At 31.5% G+C, this 15880-nt stretch overlaps 2 protein-coding genes across 2 annotated transcripts; one reads left to right on the top strand and one right to left on the bottom strand.

The window, feature by feature from the left end:
* Positions 1-3560: 3560 nt before the first annotated feature.
* LOC129309522 (plant UBX domain-containing protein 10-like) lies at positions 3561-5552 on the bottom strand. The gene is made up of 3 exons (XM_054951127.1): positions 4612-5552; positions 4164-4535; positions 3561-4043 (listed from the first exon to the last, which is right to left on the bottom strand). The coding sequence occupies exons 1-3, from the start codon at positions 5389-5391 to the stop codon at positions 3804-3806; spliced, it is 1392 nt and encodes a 463-aa protein (XP_054807102.1). The 5' UTR covers positions 5392-5552; the 3' UTR covers positions 3561-3803.
* Positions 5553-11267: 5715 nt separating this feature from the next.
* LOC129308030 (uncharacterized) lies at positions 11268-15384 on the top strand. The gene is made up of 7 exons (XM_054948994.1): positions 11268-11693; positions 11771-11863; positions 11960-12172; positions 12310-12474; positions 12625-12678; positions 12771-12917; positions 14914-15384. The coding sequence occupies exons 1-7, from the start codon at positions 11388-11390 to the stop codon at positions 15289-15291; spliced, it is 1356 nt and encodes a 451-aa protein (XP_054804969.1). The 5' UTR covers positions 11268-11387; the 3' UTR covers positions 15292-15384.
* The last annotated feature ends 496 nt before the right edge of the window (positions 15385-15880 follow it).

Here is a 15880-nt window from a genome sequence, read left to right as displayed (position 1 = left end):
AATTTTTGAAACTAATAAAATATTTCTAATAATAGAATTAAAAATATAACATAATTCCTAATCTCAATCTTAATACAAATCTAGAGTTAATACTATTAAGTAAAATTTTTAACTCCTCTTTTAATTATCAATAAATATTAATAATCTAAAAATCAACTTCTAAACTAATTTCTATTATCAAAATTTTCTTTTTATTTCATAAATTCGTACCTAAAATATCTAAAAATTAAAAATTGAGTCTCTAGCTTAGAATCATAATCCTATAGCCATAATAATTCATTTCTCATCCCAAATAATCATCTAAACCTCAATAAATCAACATATATTTTCAGATCTAGTTTAGAATTTGATCCATAAGCCACAAATTCAAAGATCATCAACAAATTTATACTCTAAAACATTTATTATACTACCGACAACCTCAAAAATCATATTTATTCAACATAAATTCATCCATCTGCCAGATCTTAAATTTTCTACCACTACAAACTTAGAAACCAAAGAAGAAGGATGACTAAGAAAATTTTTTAGAACACTTACTTAATCTTGAAAAGCTTAAAATCACACCCTAAATATCCTATTAAAAACTCTTACCTTAAAACCCAGCACCGGTGAACTTGGCTCACAGATGCTCTCTCTGCCTCAGCTCACGCACGAAAGAAAGAATGAAGAAATGAAGGAACAGGTGAGTTTTTATAAAAATTCAGTGGGTCCCACACATTTTTTTATTATTTCTTCTTTTCTCTCTCTCCCCTTTTTTTATATTATTATTATATACAATGATTGTTGTGGGCGGCCGAAAGCAATTTTGTTCTTCTTCTTCTCTTCTTCTTTTTTTTTTGCATACCTTTTCCCTTTTTTTATTATAAAAATAATTTAATAATATTTTTATTTATTTATTTTTTCAATTATTATTTTTTTTAATTTTTTTAATTTTTTTTATTTTTTTTAGAATTATATCCTAAGTTAGATTTAATAATCATCTCTTACTAATTTTCTTACCTCTAAATATTATTTTTTTAAATTTCTATTAACTCAAATTAACTATTAAAATTTAAATTGGGATGTTACAATCTCCCTACAACTACCTGTGAAGAGTTGAAAGGAATAATCATAACTTCTTCAGGGCGCTACTGATGAGCGAAAGAAAGTACGCTTGGTTGTTTGGGATAAAGTTTGTAAGCCTAAGAAAAATAGTAGCCTTGGTCTTAGGCATGCGCATAAGTAAAACCAAGCTTTTCCAATGAAATTTGGCTAGTAAGATGCCCTTAGTTCAAGTCATTCATAGCAAGTATAAATATAGCTTAGCTGTTCCAATGAAATTTTCTGTCAAGTTAGCTTATGAATTTTTAGAGCTACTTGGTGAAAGATTTAGAAGCTGTGAATCCCTAAGAGATGTTAAGTGTTTTTTATGGTCACCTTATCATAACAAGTTCTCATGAATGCAGGTTACAAGAAGCAAGGAATGTATGCGGAGATCACTATGAGATCTGCAAGGTTGCAGTGGAAGACATCATGCATGCACTTAGAGATTGTTTGATCATGAGAAGATTTTGGCTAAATATTCTAGACCATGGAGACAAAAGGACCTTTTTTAATGTCAACCTGCAACAACAAATTCAATGGAATGTGTGGTCAATAGCAACCAACCACGGGGTTCCTTGGTGCTCTTATTTTGTGAGAGCCTGTTGGCTTATTTAGAGATGAAGGAATGAGATAATTTTTCAAACTAAAAATATTTCTAATTCTTCCACTGATGCACAAATAGTTGCCATCATTAATACTTCCATAGAGTATTGAAGTAAGCTTAAAGGTACTATGTGGAGAGAACAAGATGGGCCTATGCTTTGTGGTATTTAGAGTCCGCCAAGGGATGACTAGTTCAAGCTTAATATGGATGGTGCTTTGTTTACTTATACGAATGAGGTTGGAGGTGGTGGACTAATGCAAAACTCGAAAGGGGAGTTTGAAGCAGGATTTATGTTTAAAATGAATGATGGGAATTTGTTTTATGTTGAGCTTTAAGCTTACTTGTGAGGTCATAAAATGGCATGGGACCTTGGCTTTAGAAAGCTCATTCTTGAATCTGATTGGTGCGAAGCCATCAAGGCAATTAATGTATTGATCCTCTTAACCATTCGAACGTTGATCTTGTTGGTGAAATCAAATCATTATTGGCTTGGGATTAAGTGGTGCTTATTCAATATATTTTAAGGGACATCAATGAAGTTGTCAACCTTCTTTCCAAATTAGCCTTTTTCTTGTATTAATGGGTTTCACCCTGTTCCCTCCCCTCCCCTTAAGTTAGTAGCTATTTTGGTACAAAACATTAGCACTTATCTTTAGTTTTTTTCTCCTTGTGTATCAAAAATAAAAAAATAGTGACACATAATTCAACAATTTCTCCACTTTGAGATATATTAGCATTTGGTAATAAAAGATAGTATATTAATATTTACCTGAGAATGAATTACTAATTCAATTTAAGAAATAATAATTTTAATCATATGAAATGAGAACAAGAAAATTCATGAGTAAAAACCACTATATTAAAGTTGTCTTAAGAGAATAGTTGTTACTAATCAAATTGCTGCTGCCATTTCAAATAATTAAGTTTGTTATTTTTTAAATAGTTATTGACCTCCAATTAACCTAAAAACTGAATTTCATGTGAATGGCTGTAACAAGCATAAGAAATAAAAGAATAAGATGTAACTGAGCAAGACATATGTCTGTCTATATTATAAAATTAATAATTGTCAAATACGTATGTACTATTTCACTTTTAAAATTATAAAATATTCTGAAAGAGGACGATCCATTAAATAGCATTTTTAAATAGTGCTCAAATTTTTTAAGAGATTAATTCATAATTGCTGACTGTGAAAGTAGGAATACTTTAGGCAACTAAAAAAATTACAAAATATTGATTAGCTTTTAAAAAAATTTTGCTTGAAATTAAATTTTATATATTTATATTATTATTTATTATCTTTTTTATTTAAATAATCGGTGCCTATTTAAAAATATTTTACTTTAATCCTAACTAGTTTTCAATATCTTGTTTTTCAAACATAAAATTATAATAGGAAAAAAAAAAGTAAGCTAGAGCTCAATTACATTGAACACCTCCATTACAAAGTTAATTCTCCCATCTCAAATTATAAAACACACTTCGGCCAAAAAAAAATATAAGACACACAAAATTACATGTATCAATAAAGCTTATTAAATCTATTTTATAATTTTATTTTTTTAAAATAAAAATATAAACTTTTAAAAATATTTCAGTTATGGAAGAAAATTAAAAAGAGATAATATAATGAAAAAGTATTATTAGTGAAATCTTATTTTTATTAAAATATTTTATATTTTTAGATGTCAAATCTCTTCCACAAGTGTTTTCTATTTGGACGGAAGGAATATTAATTTGATCCTGCTCAGTGTCCGGGGACTTTATTATTAGATTAAGTTATAAGCCTAAAGCACACAAAACGCTCAATCCTGAAAATATTTGTCCATTTTTTTCATCATTTATAATTTGTCAACAGTTTTATAAATTTCACCCTCACCTTGTCCTGGGGATGGTGTTAACTCTTAACCTTTACCCCATCTTTATTCATGATAATTGGAAACAGGTTTTATAGTCTAAAATAAAATTTCTAGCGTGTGACACGCGTATAGCATGAAAAACGTAATGACTAAAAAACAACCAAAATTCTTCCAAAAACACCAATAAACTCTGGCCTGAAAAGCCTTGTTGTTAAAGAGCACACTGGTTAGCCAACAAGATTGACCCGGGCCTATGGGTCGGCGGATATGGGCTCGAGGAAGAGGCTCGCTTTGGGATGGAAGCCGGCATCTTTGAGAGTCATTCTCATTTCATCTACGCCGTACATTCTTCTTGGGAAGTTTGACACCAATCTGTAGTTCCCAATCCCAGGCAAACCCAGCGAATCAATGTACGCGAAAATTGACTGGACTTTGTCCGTACACTCAAAACTCTGCTCACGTCTTTCCCCATTTGGAAACCTTATCAATATCTGCAACATGACCCAAATAAATGAATCAATCAACCAACCCATTTGAGAGACAAACCTATGACCTGACAAAAGAATTTAGATTACTTTCTTGTATAAGAATTATAGGACGGACAGACATACTTGAATGGGTTGAGAGTGACCTCCCCGTTTAGGAACTCCTTTGTTTTGATGCTTTGTAGTGATTGTAGATTCATTCACTTTGGAGTTGTTGCTACTGACAGGCTTGTTCTTGAGGTTCTCATGATTTCTGGTATTCAATGCTTCCACTGGTTTCTGAACTCTTTCTCCCGAAGTTGAATTCCTGAGGTTTTCTTTTTCCTTGTCAATTTGCAAAGCTGCGAAATATGCAGCATCTTGTTCTTCTCTCAGCCGACGATCAGCTCTGATCTTTTCTTCCCGCCGAGCTTTGTCACTTCCAAAGGCCAGTCCTTGCTCTTCCATTGTTCTCTGTAAAACCTCCACAAGCTCCGCTGCTGAAACTGGTCCTTCAATCTGAAACAAGCACAAATTTAAAATTGTGATAAACCAACCACTAAATGTAGATTAGTTAAAACTGTGTAGGATAAACCTGTTGCAGAACTGCCATGGTGTCACCGGCGGCAGGGGCGACGACGGCGCAGAGGGGAAAGCTAGCAGGGCGGAGAGTGGCCACCATACGCAGACCTTCGCCCCGATCAGCAAGACCTCCCCAGCAAGCAAAATTCACGTCAAGAAACTCAGTCACAAGCTCACAACACAGTGTTTCCCTACAGAAATTGTGCGTGAAAGGGTGTTCTGGCGAATGGATGTACATGAACACCAACTTCTTGTCTTGCTCTGCGAGTTTCAGAACTTCCATTAAACGGCACGCGTAGAAGAAAGGATGTACGGTGCCGTATTGATGCTCAAAGCTTTCCAGAAAAGCCCACTGGTTCTCCCGAACTACCGGGGCATCCAACGGCTGGAATTGGAAATCTGAAGAGGAAGGAGCGAGTTCGTTTTGAGATCTTGATCCTCTTCTTCTTCTTCTTCTTACTGATCCTATATCACTCATGGCCCTCGAAAACTCCCCCATAATACTTCTAGGAAGGCTCGCCATCCGGCTAAAAATCCCGTGATCCCTTGTCGCCGATGACATTCTGTATGGATTGGTCTCTGCAAATTTGCGCTTTGCAGGCTTCAAGCCTTCAATTAATCGCCTTCTTAAGAATGATCTGAATTTTCTTGGGTTCAAAAAATGAAAGATATTGAATGATATAATTAGGTTAGAATCACAAAACTCTTGGTCCAACCAGTGTAGCAAAGGAGTTGTATCCAAACTTTTAACGAGAAGCACGAGTCTTGAATTTGAATCCTGAAAATGTAACATTAGTGGTGGAGTTTTTACTTTCTATCCATCCTCTTTTGATTTAGATTAGTCAGAATTTCCATTAAACCCTATTAACTTGATGTGAAGCGAATACTCCGCACAGAAAAAAAAAAATATAATTAGGTGATCAGTTGTTAAAATGGATAATCAACATTAGATTCTTTTTTTTTTCAAGAAAACTATTATTAAATCTAATATTAAGCGTAACAATTGGAATATATAAATAGATGGAAGTGGCCTATCTTGAAGGAAAATGACGAACCCTGTAATGCATTTGATGTCTTATCCGAATTGAATGTTTAGTTGCCACCTTTTTTTTTTTTTTCCTTGGTGCTTTCGTGGTTCGAGAAAGTATAAAGAAGATGCTTTGCTTGAGGCGGAATGTAGCGCAAATTTAAGAGGAAGAAGAAATATGGCGAACATATAGAATCGTAATCGCAATACAATGATCTGCACATAATCCCAAGGCAGCATGTGATCCTCGTCACTTTATTCAGATGTTGATTTTAATTCCCTCTTTGGACGAAAACCAATCGCGTGACTAGATTTCCACACCCGTAATCTGGACGTCGTTCACGGCTCCAAACAAGAATTAAAAAAAGTGTGTTGATGTTTTGTGACGCTGGCATGACAGCACTAGCGTTGCTTTGTTTGCTTTATGTTCTTTAATGGGTTCATCATGAAGCTCATAGATATGGTGCTAGTACTATATAGATCATCATCAAGATGATTGTTGAGGGACCAAAGGACGCTCTGTAGAATCGAATTTTGGAGAGTGACAAACACAATAATTAACGTGATTTTAAAGATATCGTCCTATCAATACCTCGCTATTACTATAAGGTCTTCTCGTAAGGGGTCCAAATTAGTTTGGGACGGATAATAAACTCAGAATACCTTAAAATATCGGATGGTTTACCAAAAAAAATAAGATGATTGTTGAGGGAACAACAGTGGCATTGTGAATTTTTCTTTGATTGTTTGTTTCTTTTTTTTCTTCTGCCAGAGTAATGTGATTAATTTACTATAAGCACGACCTTGAACACTTTTAACGAGTTCAGTTCAACTTGCGTTGTTCGAATACCATTCTCTCCTACGTCCTAGTCTCGTTCACAATCGATGATATTCCTTTCATGAGCTGTTTCCCACACCGCTTCATCCAAAATCATGTAAACTTACAATATTACTCCTGGAAAACGACACTTGCAATTATAATTTAATATTCCCTCTATTTTAAATTAAAAGATATTTTTTAAGGTCATATCATAAAATATAAAGCATATTAAGATTTTATTAAATTATTTTATTTTAATATTACCCTCTCTCTATTTTATTTATGTTTCTCTCTTTTTAATACATTAAATAAATAGAGTTTTTTAAAATTTATATTTTTGTTTTGAAAAAATAAGTTTGTTAAGTATATTTAATAAAATTTATTAATATGTAAGATTTTATTTAAAAATATTTTATAATTAAAAAATATGGAGTATTACTTAGTAGCTAATAAATGTTGGTTAAGATGATAATTAACAGGGTGGTGGATTCAAATCTAATTGTTGGTACAAAAATCTTTATCAATAATAGGCAATTTGTAAGTAAATTTTTTTAACATGACTAGAGATATATATATGTCTTGATTTACTTAGCAAGCTGCTATGGCCCAACTCCTTTTAATTTGATATATCAAAAATGATATATATTAGGCATTCAGTATCTTATTTTGTCACGCCCACTTCTAGCATTCTAATATAATTTTGGGATAATCACATTCAAAAACGATTTAAGTAAATTATTTACAAACAATAATTAATATGAAATGAATTATTGTTAAAATGAAAATATAATTTTTTTTCAAATGGGACTGTTACTAGTCTTTATATGTGAATAATTTATTTAAATGATCATTGAATGTAATTCTCTTTATAATTTTCCCCTAATTTGTTTCTTTCAAAACTTCAGAGTTTATGAAATAATGTCTGTTTCACTTTATTTTTATCCTTGATTTTGAAAGTAAAACTTGTAGGGGTTTAAGTTCTAGTTAATCAACATTTTTAAAAAAGTTATTATCTTCGACATCTTTCCAATTTTAAAGATTATATTCAACCAATATTTTTTTTTTGGCGTACAGATTTTCAGTAAAATTAAAATGAAATAAAATAAAATTGTTTGATACATGAATATTATAAGGTCACACTTGATTGCTAGCTGGAAATGATGAGAATGAAATTGACTAAAAAAATTAAAATTAAAATAAATTAAATTACTTACTCCCTCACAATAAATATAATAAAACTTAATATTATATATTATAAATGTGTGAATCAAAATATCTTTTAAAAATTTTATGAATGATGACTTTTAATTCTTTAAACTAAATTATCATTTTTCTGTGTGAATATATAATTTATCTATCTCTCCCCACATGTTTATCATCTTACTTTATCTTTAATTCCTCGGATCATTCCATTTCTTTTTTTTATTTTTAAAAGCAACCAAATGAGACCTACAATAAAATTGTTCATAGTTCATATGCATTGTAATTTGTAATTTTTCTTTTTTATGACGTAGATTGAACTGTGATCTCCATTCCCGCTCCCACAACCACATATGTGTCGGTGATATCTTCCGTTCTTCACGCGGCGAAGAAATCTCGTCTCTCGGGCTTTTATTATTATTATAATTATTGATAAGTAATTTTTTATTTTTTATTAAAAATAATTATATTTAAGATATAATCCGATTTTAAATATAAATATTTTTTTAAGTGGGATTCGAGCCACTTTTTTATTGGTTTATTCACACCTCTGTAGACCAATATTTTTCGGAGACTATGAAGGTAAATTCTTAAATAAATGTAATCATTAACAAATATTAGTTTATATACAAAAAAATTAAATATGATTGTTAAAAATTAAAATGCGGCAACATAACTGAAATATATTCCTCTGCAGAAGCATCTTTATTCCCCGCATAACATTTTTGAGAGGGGGAGAGAGACAGAGTGGAGTGTACGTGAAAGGAGATGTGGTCAACAAGTCAATATGGATGTGTGAGAGAAATATAAATATAAAATTTGCAAAAGCATCTCTGCCAAAAGTTGACGGAGGAAGTGGAGGGTCTGTGAGCGTGAAAGGAGGTATCAATTTGACAATTAGTCAATATTAAAAAGAATTCATTATAAATTAAAATATTCACAAATTATGTAATATGATTATCTTTTCACATGGTTAACATTGTTTTTTGACCATGGCTTGGTTAACATTGTTACACTTGCAGGAACCTCTCAGTTCTATATGAATTTAGGCATTTAGCAACTAAATGTATCCTAAAAAAAAACCAATGACACAAAAGGGAAAAAAAAATACGCCGATCATCCTCATTTCCCTCCTTAATTTTATAAATTATCATTTCAATCATTTAATTTTAATACAGTTTTAAATGATAATTTTTTGCCAATTATTATTATTATTTAAAAAATAAACTTAATATATTAATATTTAAAAATATTTTGTTAATATTTAAAAATTCAACGCAACTAACAAAAGTTAGTTTAATTAATAAATATTCAGCACATATGACATAGCCTACAAAGTAAAGCGGGTTTAAATTCTACTATCAATATAAAAAATTTGTTGGTAAATAAATTATAAATACTTTTATAAGAACTTATTAAATCTAGAAGTGCGCTCTAATGTGAATGGGGCCCGTGACCAATCGCCAACCACCTAGCTATATTTGCTTATAAAAAGAAAACCAACGCAAGAACTTTTTCTTAATTAAATTAATTATGTTAAGATTAGAGAATTAAAAAGATATTTTAAAAAATTAAGATATTAGGATGAATTTTTTATAAAATTAAATGACAGAGAGTGCATATTTTCCCAAAAAAATCAATGAAAATAAAGATTTAAAACATTTTCAAATGAATTCTTTTTTTCAAATAAAATGAAGATATTGAAATAGGACTTTTTTTGAAAGTGTGGTGAAGGAAAGGGACGAAAGTGTAAGTGGGAAGCAAGGAGCGCCACGATATCCAAAAAAGATAAGCAAAAGCGTTAGGGCCCATGCTGCTGCGCCTCACCAACAAAAGTTACTCACAGCTCCAAGGCCGACAAAACACTTTCTTTCAATAACTATTTGCAAATTATAATTATTTTATTTAATTGATGATTTACATGTTTAATCGTAACATGCTGCCTTCTAGTTTGTTTGTGCTTTTTAATCATTCGTTATTTGCTTCCTCAGGTTATATAGAAATGTACTTTTGAAAGTGATGCTAATAATAACTCCAATACAATATTTATTTGATGCAATAATACTTAAATTTCGAACCTTTTTTATAAGCAATATAGAGAGAGTGGGGAGAAGGGAATTTAGTCGTCGCATTACTGAAAATCATGGGATAAAAAATTATCGAACCGGCCCTGGTCTTTGACTAAAAAACTACTCATTATAGTCTAATATATAAACGGTTTTTTTTTAATCTATATATCAATAAAGCTTTTATTTTCATAAAAATATATATTACTTTTCCTTTTTATCTTTAATCCCAATTACTAATACACTCATTTCATTATGAGTGAGAGATAACTTTACATAATGATTTAAGTTAATAAAAACAAGGGTAAAATGGAGGGAAAATTTTCACATGTACTAAGTTAAGTTATTTATATTTTAAACTTAGTTGAAATAAAATGTTTATCTTTTGGACCAAAGGAATATGTCAGATGTGATTATAGTAGGGATAAATGTAATAATTACCAGGTTTAGAAAATTAATTTAATGATAATTTGGTCGTGAAACATTTTGAAAATCAATGAGCTACAAATAACCATGTGATTCAGAAGCCCCTATTCTCAATTACTTGCAAAATATTTTTTGAACTCAATTGTCAATAAAATAGTTTTAAAAATATATATATTTATCACTCTCTCATATGTTTTGAAATTTATTAATATATATAATAAAATTTATATCAAATTGTAGCATTATTTATAAATTATATTGTTACTATTACTTCTCGGAGAATGACATTAAAATCTCAAACTAATAAATTTATGATAGTAAGTCCCCAAAAAAAATTTTAAAAAAATTAATTTTAAATATCGATTTAGATAATCATAAATTCAAGAATTATAACTACAAATAAGATATTTAAATTTTAAATATAACTCTCATTTTATAGTTGTGATTCATGTTTGCAATTATTTAAATTAATATTTATAACTTATTTTTTAAAAAAAATTTATTGAAAACTTAACTATAATAAATTTTAAGTTTTGAGACTTTACTGTCAATTGTCATTCTCCTTTTTTTTTTCTCTCTCTCTCTCTCTTTCTTATAAGGAACAAATACTTCACCAAGACCATGAAAGATAGGCAAAATTAGTTGGAAGTTATAAAAGTTTTTTTTAATACAAAAGTGTTTCATCCCCTATCAAAGTCCTTTACATATTGTACTTAATTAACCTAATTTTTATGAAAATTTTATTCAGCAGTCTGTCTCTTTTTTCTATGCCATCCATATAAGTATCCAACTTAGGGCAAATGTAGCTAGCAAGCTCATGTTAGCGATTCTCCATAAATGTACATATTCAATAAAACACATCTCACAGAAAATAGATGAAAAGTAAAATTACTATATGACTTGTAACAGTTGAGCTGCAAATTTTCTAGAATTTCAATAGGCAAAGGAAGGGGGGAAAGTAATCTAGCACGGAAGACCCAAATGTCCGGCGTGTGTATGTTGCTTGGGATTTAAGAACATTCAATTCAATTAATACTAAATCTTCAATCACTTGAATTAAAAATAATTTTTTTTAAAAAAAGTACAACCCCACAAAGTGTGGGTCAACACTGTGGTGACTGAATTTTCAGTGCATGGAAGCACAAAACCATCACCACCAGAACTTCTCTCTCACTTCTTGACCAGTTTGAAGATTTTTTTTTTTTGCTTAGGTTATCGCTGGTCGTTCTTCTTTCTGTTTTTGGATAGACATGAAGAAAAACTCAATTTCCTGTACAAATCATGAGAGTGAATCATTTTCTGCAGAAACAAGAAGACAATACCACCGTGTTGTCACAGAACAAACAAGAACACACGATCAATGTTCTCTGAAATTGGCTGCTCTAGTTACCTCCCAAAATACTCCAACTGTTCTGCCTGCATTTTTTGTTGCTTTCCTGCTTCTTCTTTCTTCAATTAGCCCCCCGGTCTTGTCTCACCCCTTACCCTTCAACCAAACTCTCAGAATCAGAGCTCTTTTAAGCAAGATCAACAAGCCTTCTCTAAAGACAATTGAGGCATTCTCTTCTGCTTTGTTTGAAGCTTTGATGTTGATGACTCTGTAAGTGACTTGAATTTTGTTATTTTGTTGCAGAGCCCGGATGGGGATTTGATTGACTGTGTTTTATTTCATCAGCAGCCAGCTTTTGACCATCCTGAGCTTCAAGGACAAAGACAGAGACTGTTGGTAATTTCTATGAAAACTTTCTCGCTGAAGAAAATGACTTTTTCTGCAGGGGTTGAATATTATTACAGAAGAGTAAGAGGATATATGTGTTTACAGGATCCACCAGAAAGGCCAAAAGGCCACGACAAGGCAGAAACAGAACAAGAGAGCTTTCAGCTATGGACCGATTCTGGGGACTCATGCCCGGAAGGAACTGTTCCAATTAGAAGAACAAGAGAGGAAGATATTCTGAGGTCAAGTTCCATTCAGAGATTTGGAAGAAAACAAGGTAGGGGTGTACGGAGAGACTCATCTGCCAGCGGCCATGAGGTTAGTGTTCCACCACTTTATATGCAGAATATTTTTCTTGAGCAAAGCAAGGGAATACAAGCCAGTCGGGTTATTTGTTCCCATCGTTCTGTTCTGAAATACGTAGTGGATGATTCAGAATACAAATCTTGATGCAGCATGCAGTGGTTTTTGTGAATGGAGATCAATACTATGGAGCAAAGGCAAGTATAAACGTATGGGCTCCCCAGGTGACGAATCAAGACGAATTTAGCTTGTCACAGATATGGGTTATTGCTGGATCCTTTGGGAATGATCTAAATACCATAGAAGCTGGTTGGCAGGCATGTACATTATTCTCATTTACACTCTCTGTGATCAAAGCTGGTTTTTGTGATTGCAATTACTTTATTGCCCGTCAAAGAGATGATGATCAGAATTCAGAAATGCAGTACTCTTTCTGACTAATTATAACAGGCACTAGTGTTCTCCAGGTGAGCCCACGGCTATATGGAGATAATAATCCAAGGTTCTTCACTTATTGGACAGTAAGTTTTTGAAAGGACCGAGATTATGCAGTTTTCTCCTTCATTTGATTAAAGGAGAGTCTGATCAATTGTGTGTTTATTATAAAACACAGACAGATGCATATCAAGTGACAGGATGCTACAACTTGCTGTGCTCAGGCTTTGTTCAAACCAACAACAGGATAGCAATAGGAGCTGCAATATCCCCAAGATCTGTATATAATGGAAGACAGTTTGATATTGGCTTAATGATTTGGAAGGTGAGTTTGGATCCCTGGCTTGTTCTACAATTTAAAGGCAAAGAGTAGTTCACATGATCTCAAGTAGGAAATAGGATAGTATAGTGATACACGCGCACATACATACCCTATCTACTAAAGCATCTTTATCCACTTTAGTGGAATTACATAAAGGTGGTTAATTCATTAATTATATTTGGAGATAGAATAAATTTTTTTTGTTTTACTCTTATTTAAATGATTTTTTTAAGCTATACTACATTCTCTCTCATGGTTAATTACTTTGAATAGGAGCAATATTAAAAAACTTTAATTAATTCAAGTGAGTCATAATAAAAACTTTCATCTTTTCTAAAAAGTTCCTTATAACAAGGATAAGAGGGAGTGTGTGCATAAATATAAATTTTTTATATTAGATTCTTGAAAAAATTAATTATTTGGCTCTTATAATTTTGATTAAATTATAACTGAATTTCTAAATTTTAACTAGTTGCAACTTAAGTCTTATATGACTATGTTGAAACTCAGTTTTTGAATTTTAAATTATTACAACTCAGTTTTATGGTTTTAAAATATATAAAACATTAGTCCCTTAATTTTTTTAAAAAATAAATTTATTTCTTATAATTTTATTTCTTAAAACGAAAGGATCAATATTTTAAATACTTAAAAGTATAAAAATTAAATTATATTGAGTCAAAATTTTAAAAATTAAGTCTTAACAAAATCAAAGTTATAAAAATTAAGTTGTACAGAGCCAAAGTTAAAACATTTATAGCCGAACTGAAACTATTGGAAGCAAATATTTAGGTTGCTTTTCTCTCAGCCTCCACCCCATAATATATGAGGGTAAAGATGTAAAATGAGGGTTGTTTTTTAGGACAATACCAAAATCCGTTGTGGTTTCTCAAGTTCCTTTGAAGAGAAAGTTAGGGGAATGGGAAAAGAGTGTCGAAGTGGTAGAGAAACAATAATTCGTTTTGATTGTCGGTTTGCTTTTGATTTGTTGTCCATGTTATTGTTATTTAATTATTTAAATGAAAAGATTCGCTGGCTTTCCCTGTACGGCCGTCCTTCATGGGGTCGGCTCTACCACGACCATATGGCTTTTTTTCCTTTATTAAAGCCACAGCTCACGGTTTCCTCTTTTCCTCTGATTTTGCTGTTCTTCGTCCATGGAAAGCAACCACTGAGCCAGGCCTCACCATTGCTTCTTCTTCACACTTCACACTTTACACTTAATCACCATTATCGTCTCTCAAATATTCTACTTTTTTCAACCCTTCACTTCACCTCCAACAAATGCTGACCATGGAATGAGTCCCCTCCTCTTTGTGTGTGCATGTACCCACATCAATCAATTCCTGTGTCAGTCACTCACGTTAATCTCACGTGCAAGTTACTCTAGAATTAAGGCGTTGTTTGGATGTGTGTTAGAAAAAGTGATTTTGTGGCTTCCAAAATAAACTTAGGGGAAGATGACGTTTAAGTATCTATTAAAAATATTAATTACAGTTAAAAACTAAAATTAAAAGAAATCATGGCCTTTAGTTGAGATTAAAATCTTTTATTGAAAATTTTCAATTCTTAATAATAATGTTCTTCAAATATTGATCTTTCACATGCTCAAAAGTATTCTTTAACAATTTTAGCACTCATTTTTTACTTTTCAATAATCATTTTAGCTGTTCTCAATATTCATCTTCTGTATGAAAAAAATTAGTATGGAAACCATAGAAAATGTGTATTGAAAACATCTAAAATGGCTACTGAAAAATATTAAAGAAAAAACTGAGTACAATGTTTAAAAAATTAACACACCAAGTTTGTAGTTTCAGTTGAAAACTATGGTTCTTTTTGGGAATTTTAAAATTATATAGTCCTTGACTGTAAATAACGTTCTTAGGGGTCCTTAAATGTCATTCTTCCTAAAATTACTCTCTTTTAGGCCAAATTCAACTGGTTTGTAAATAGATGTGAGTGTGAAGTGAGTTAATAAAGAAGTGTGATTGGGTAGGATCCGAAACATGGGCACTGGTGGCTGGAGATCGGGTCGGGCAGGCTGGTCGGGTACTGGCCGGCGAACTTGTTCAGTCATCTGAGGAGGGAAGCGAGCATGGTGCAATTTGGAGGGGAAATAGTGAACTCAGAGTCAAGGGGTTACCACACGAGCACTCAGATGGGAAGTGGCAAGTTTGCAGAGGAAGGGTACAGAAAAGCAGCATATTTCAGGAACTTGCAAGTGGTGGATTGGGATAATAGCTTGCTTCCTCTATCTAATATTCACCACTTGGCTGATCACTCCAATTGCTACAGTATCAGATTGGCAGCAAACCAAGTTTGGGGCACTTACTTTTATTATGGAGGCCCTGGAAGGAATGTCAGATGCCCCTGATGAAATAAATGTCACTGCTTTTGTTTTTTTGGATTTTATTTTTCTCATGGTTTTTCATTGTTTTGCCATTAAAAAAAATGTCCATTTGGTTTATTGTTTGTGTTCTTCCCATTATTTTATCAGCAACGACTCAAAAACAGATAAATTTAAGTTTGGTTGATCAAGACTAGTATATATAATTTGGACTCGAGCTGTTAAATTCGAAGCAACCCAAATACTGTTTAAAAGCACAAGATTGTGACCAGTAGAAATTAAGTTTAGTGTAATATCTTAAATTTTAATCTTTATATAATAAAATAATTATAGGTAATTTTAAGTTGTAGAGAAGGAATCTCAGACTGTGTAAAATCACTGAGCATTTATTGAAGATTAGAAATTTGAAAAAAAAAGTAAAATAATCTAAAAAGAAGAATTTATCTAAAATAAAAATAATTTTACAAGGACTAAATTTCAGGAAAAAATATAATAATAATAATAATAATCATAACTAGATATATAAGAGAAAGGGGATGAATGATTTAATAAATAAATACATGTATGTATGTATAAATGTTTGCATATATATATATATATATATAAAATATACGAA

The sequence above is a fragment of the Prosopis cineraria genome, unplaced genomic scaffold (genome assembly GCF_029017545.1).
Source record: "Prosopis cineraria cultivar Desert tree isolate PC_DT_omini unplaced genomic scaffold, ASM2901754v1 PC4, whole genome shotgun sequence".
NCBI classification, from domain to species: domain Eukaryota; kingdom Viridiplantae; phylum Streptophyta; class Magnoliopsida; order Fabales; family Fabaceae; genus Prosopis; species Prosopis cineraria.
This window is presented reverse-complemented; position numbering and strand designations above follow the sequence as displayed.

Bases quoted from the DNA above. Each gene is read 5' to 3' on its own strand.
- LOC129309522 (XM_054951127.1), bottom strand. From the start codon at position 5,391: ATGTTACATTTTCAGGATTCAAATTCAAGACTCGTGCTTCTCGTTAAA. The intron at 4,536-4,611 runs GTTTATCCTACA...TGCTTGTTTCAG, and splicing joins CCATGGCAGTTCTGCAACAG to ATTGAAGGACCAGTTTCAGC. The intron at 4,044-4,163 runs GTATGTCTGTCC...GTCATGTTGCAG, and splicing joins GTCACTCTCAACCCATTCAA to ATATTGATAAGGTTTCCAAA.
- LOC129308030 (XM_054948994.1), top strand. From the start codon at position 11,388: ATGAAGAAAAACTCAATTTCCTGTACAAATCATGAGAGTGAATCATTT. The intron at 11,864-11,959 runs GTAATTTCTATG...ATGTGTTTACAG, and splicing joins GACAAAGACAGAGACTGTTG to GATCCACCAGAAAGGCCAAA. The intron at 12,173-12,309 runs GTTAGTGTTCCA...ATCTTGATGCAG, and splicing joins CATCTGCCAGCGGCCATGAG to CATGCAGTGGTTTTTGTGAA.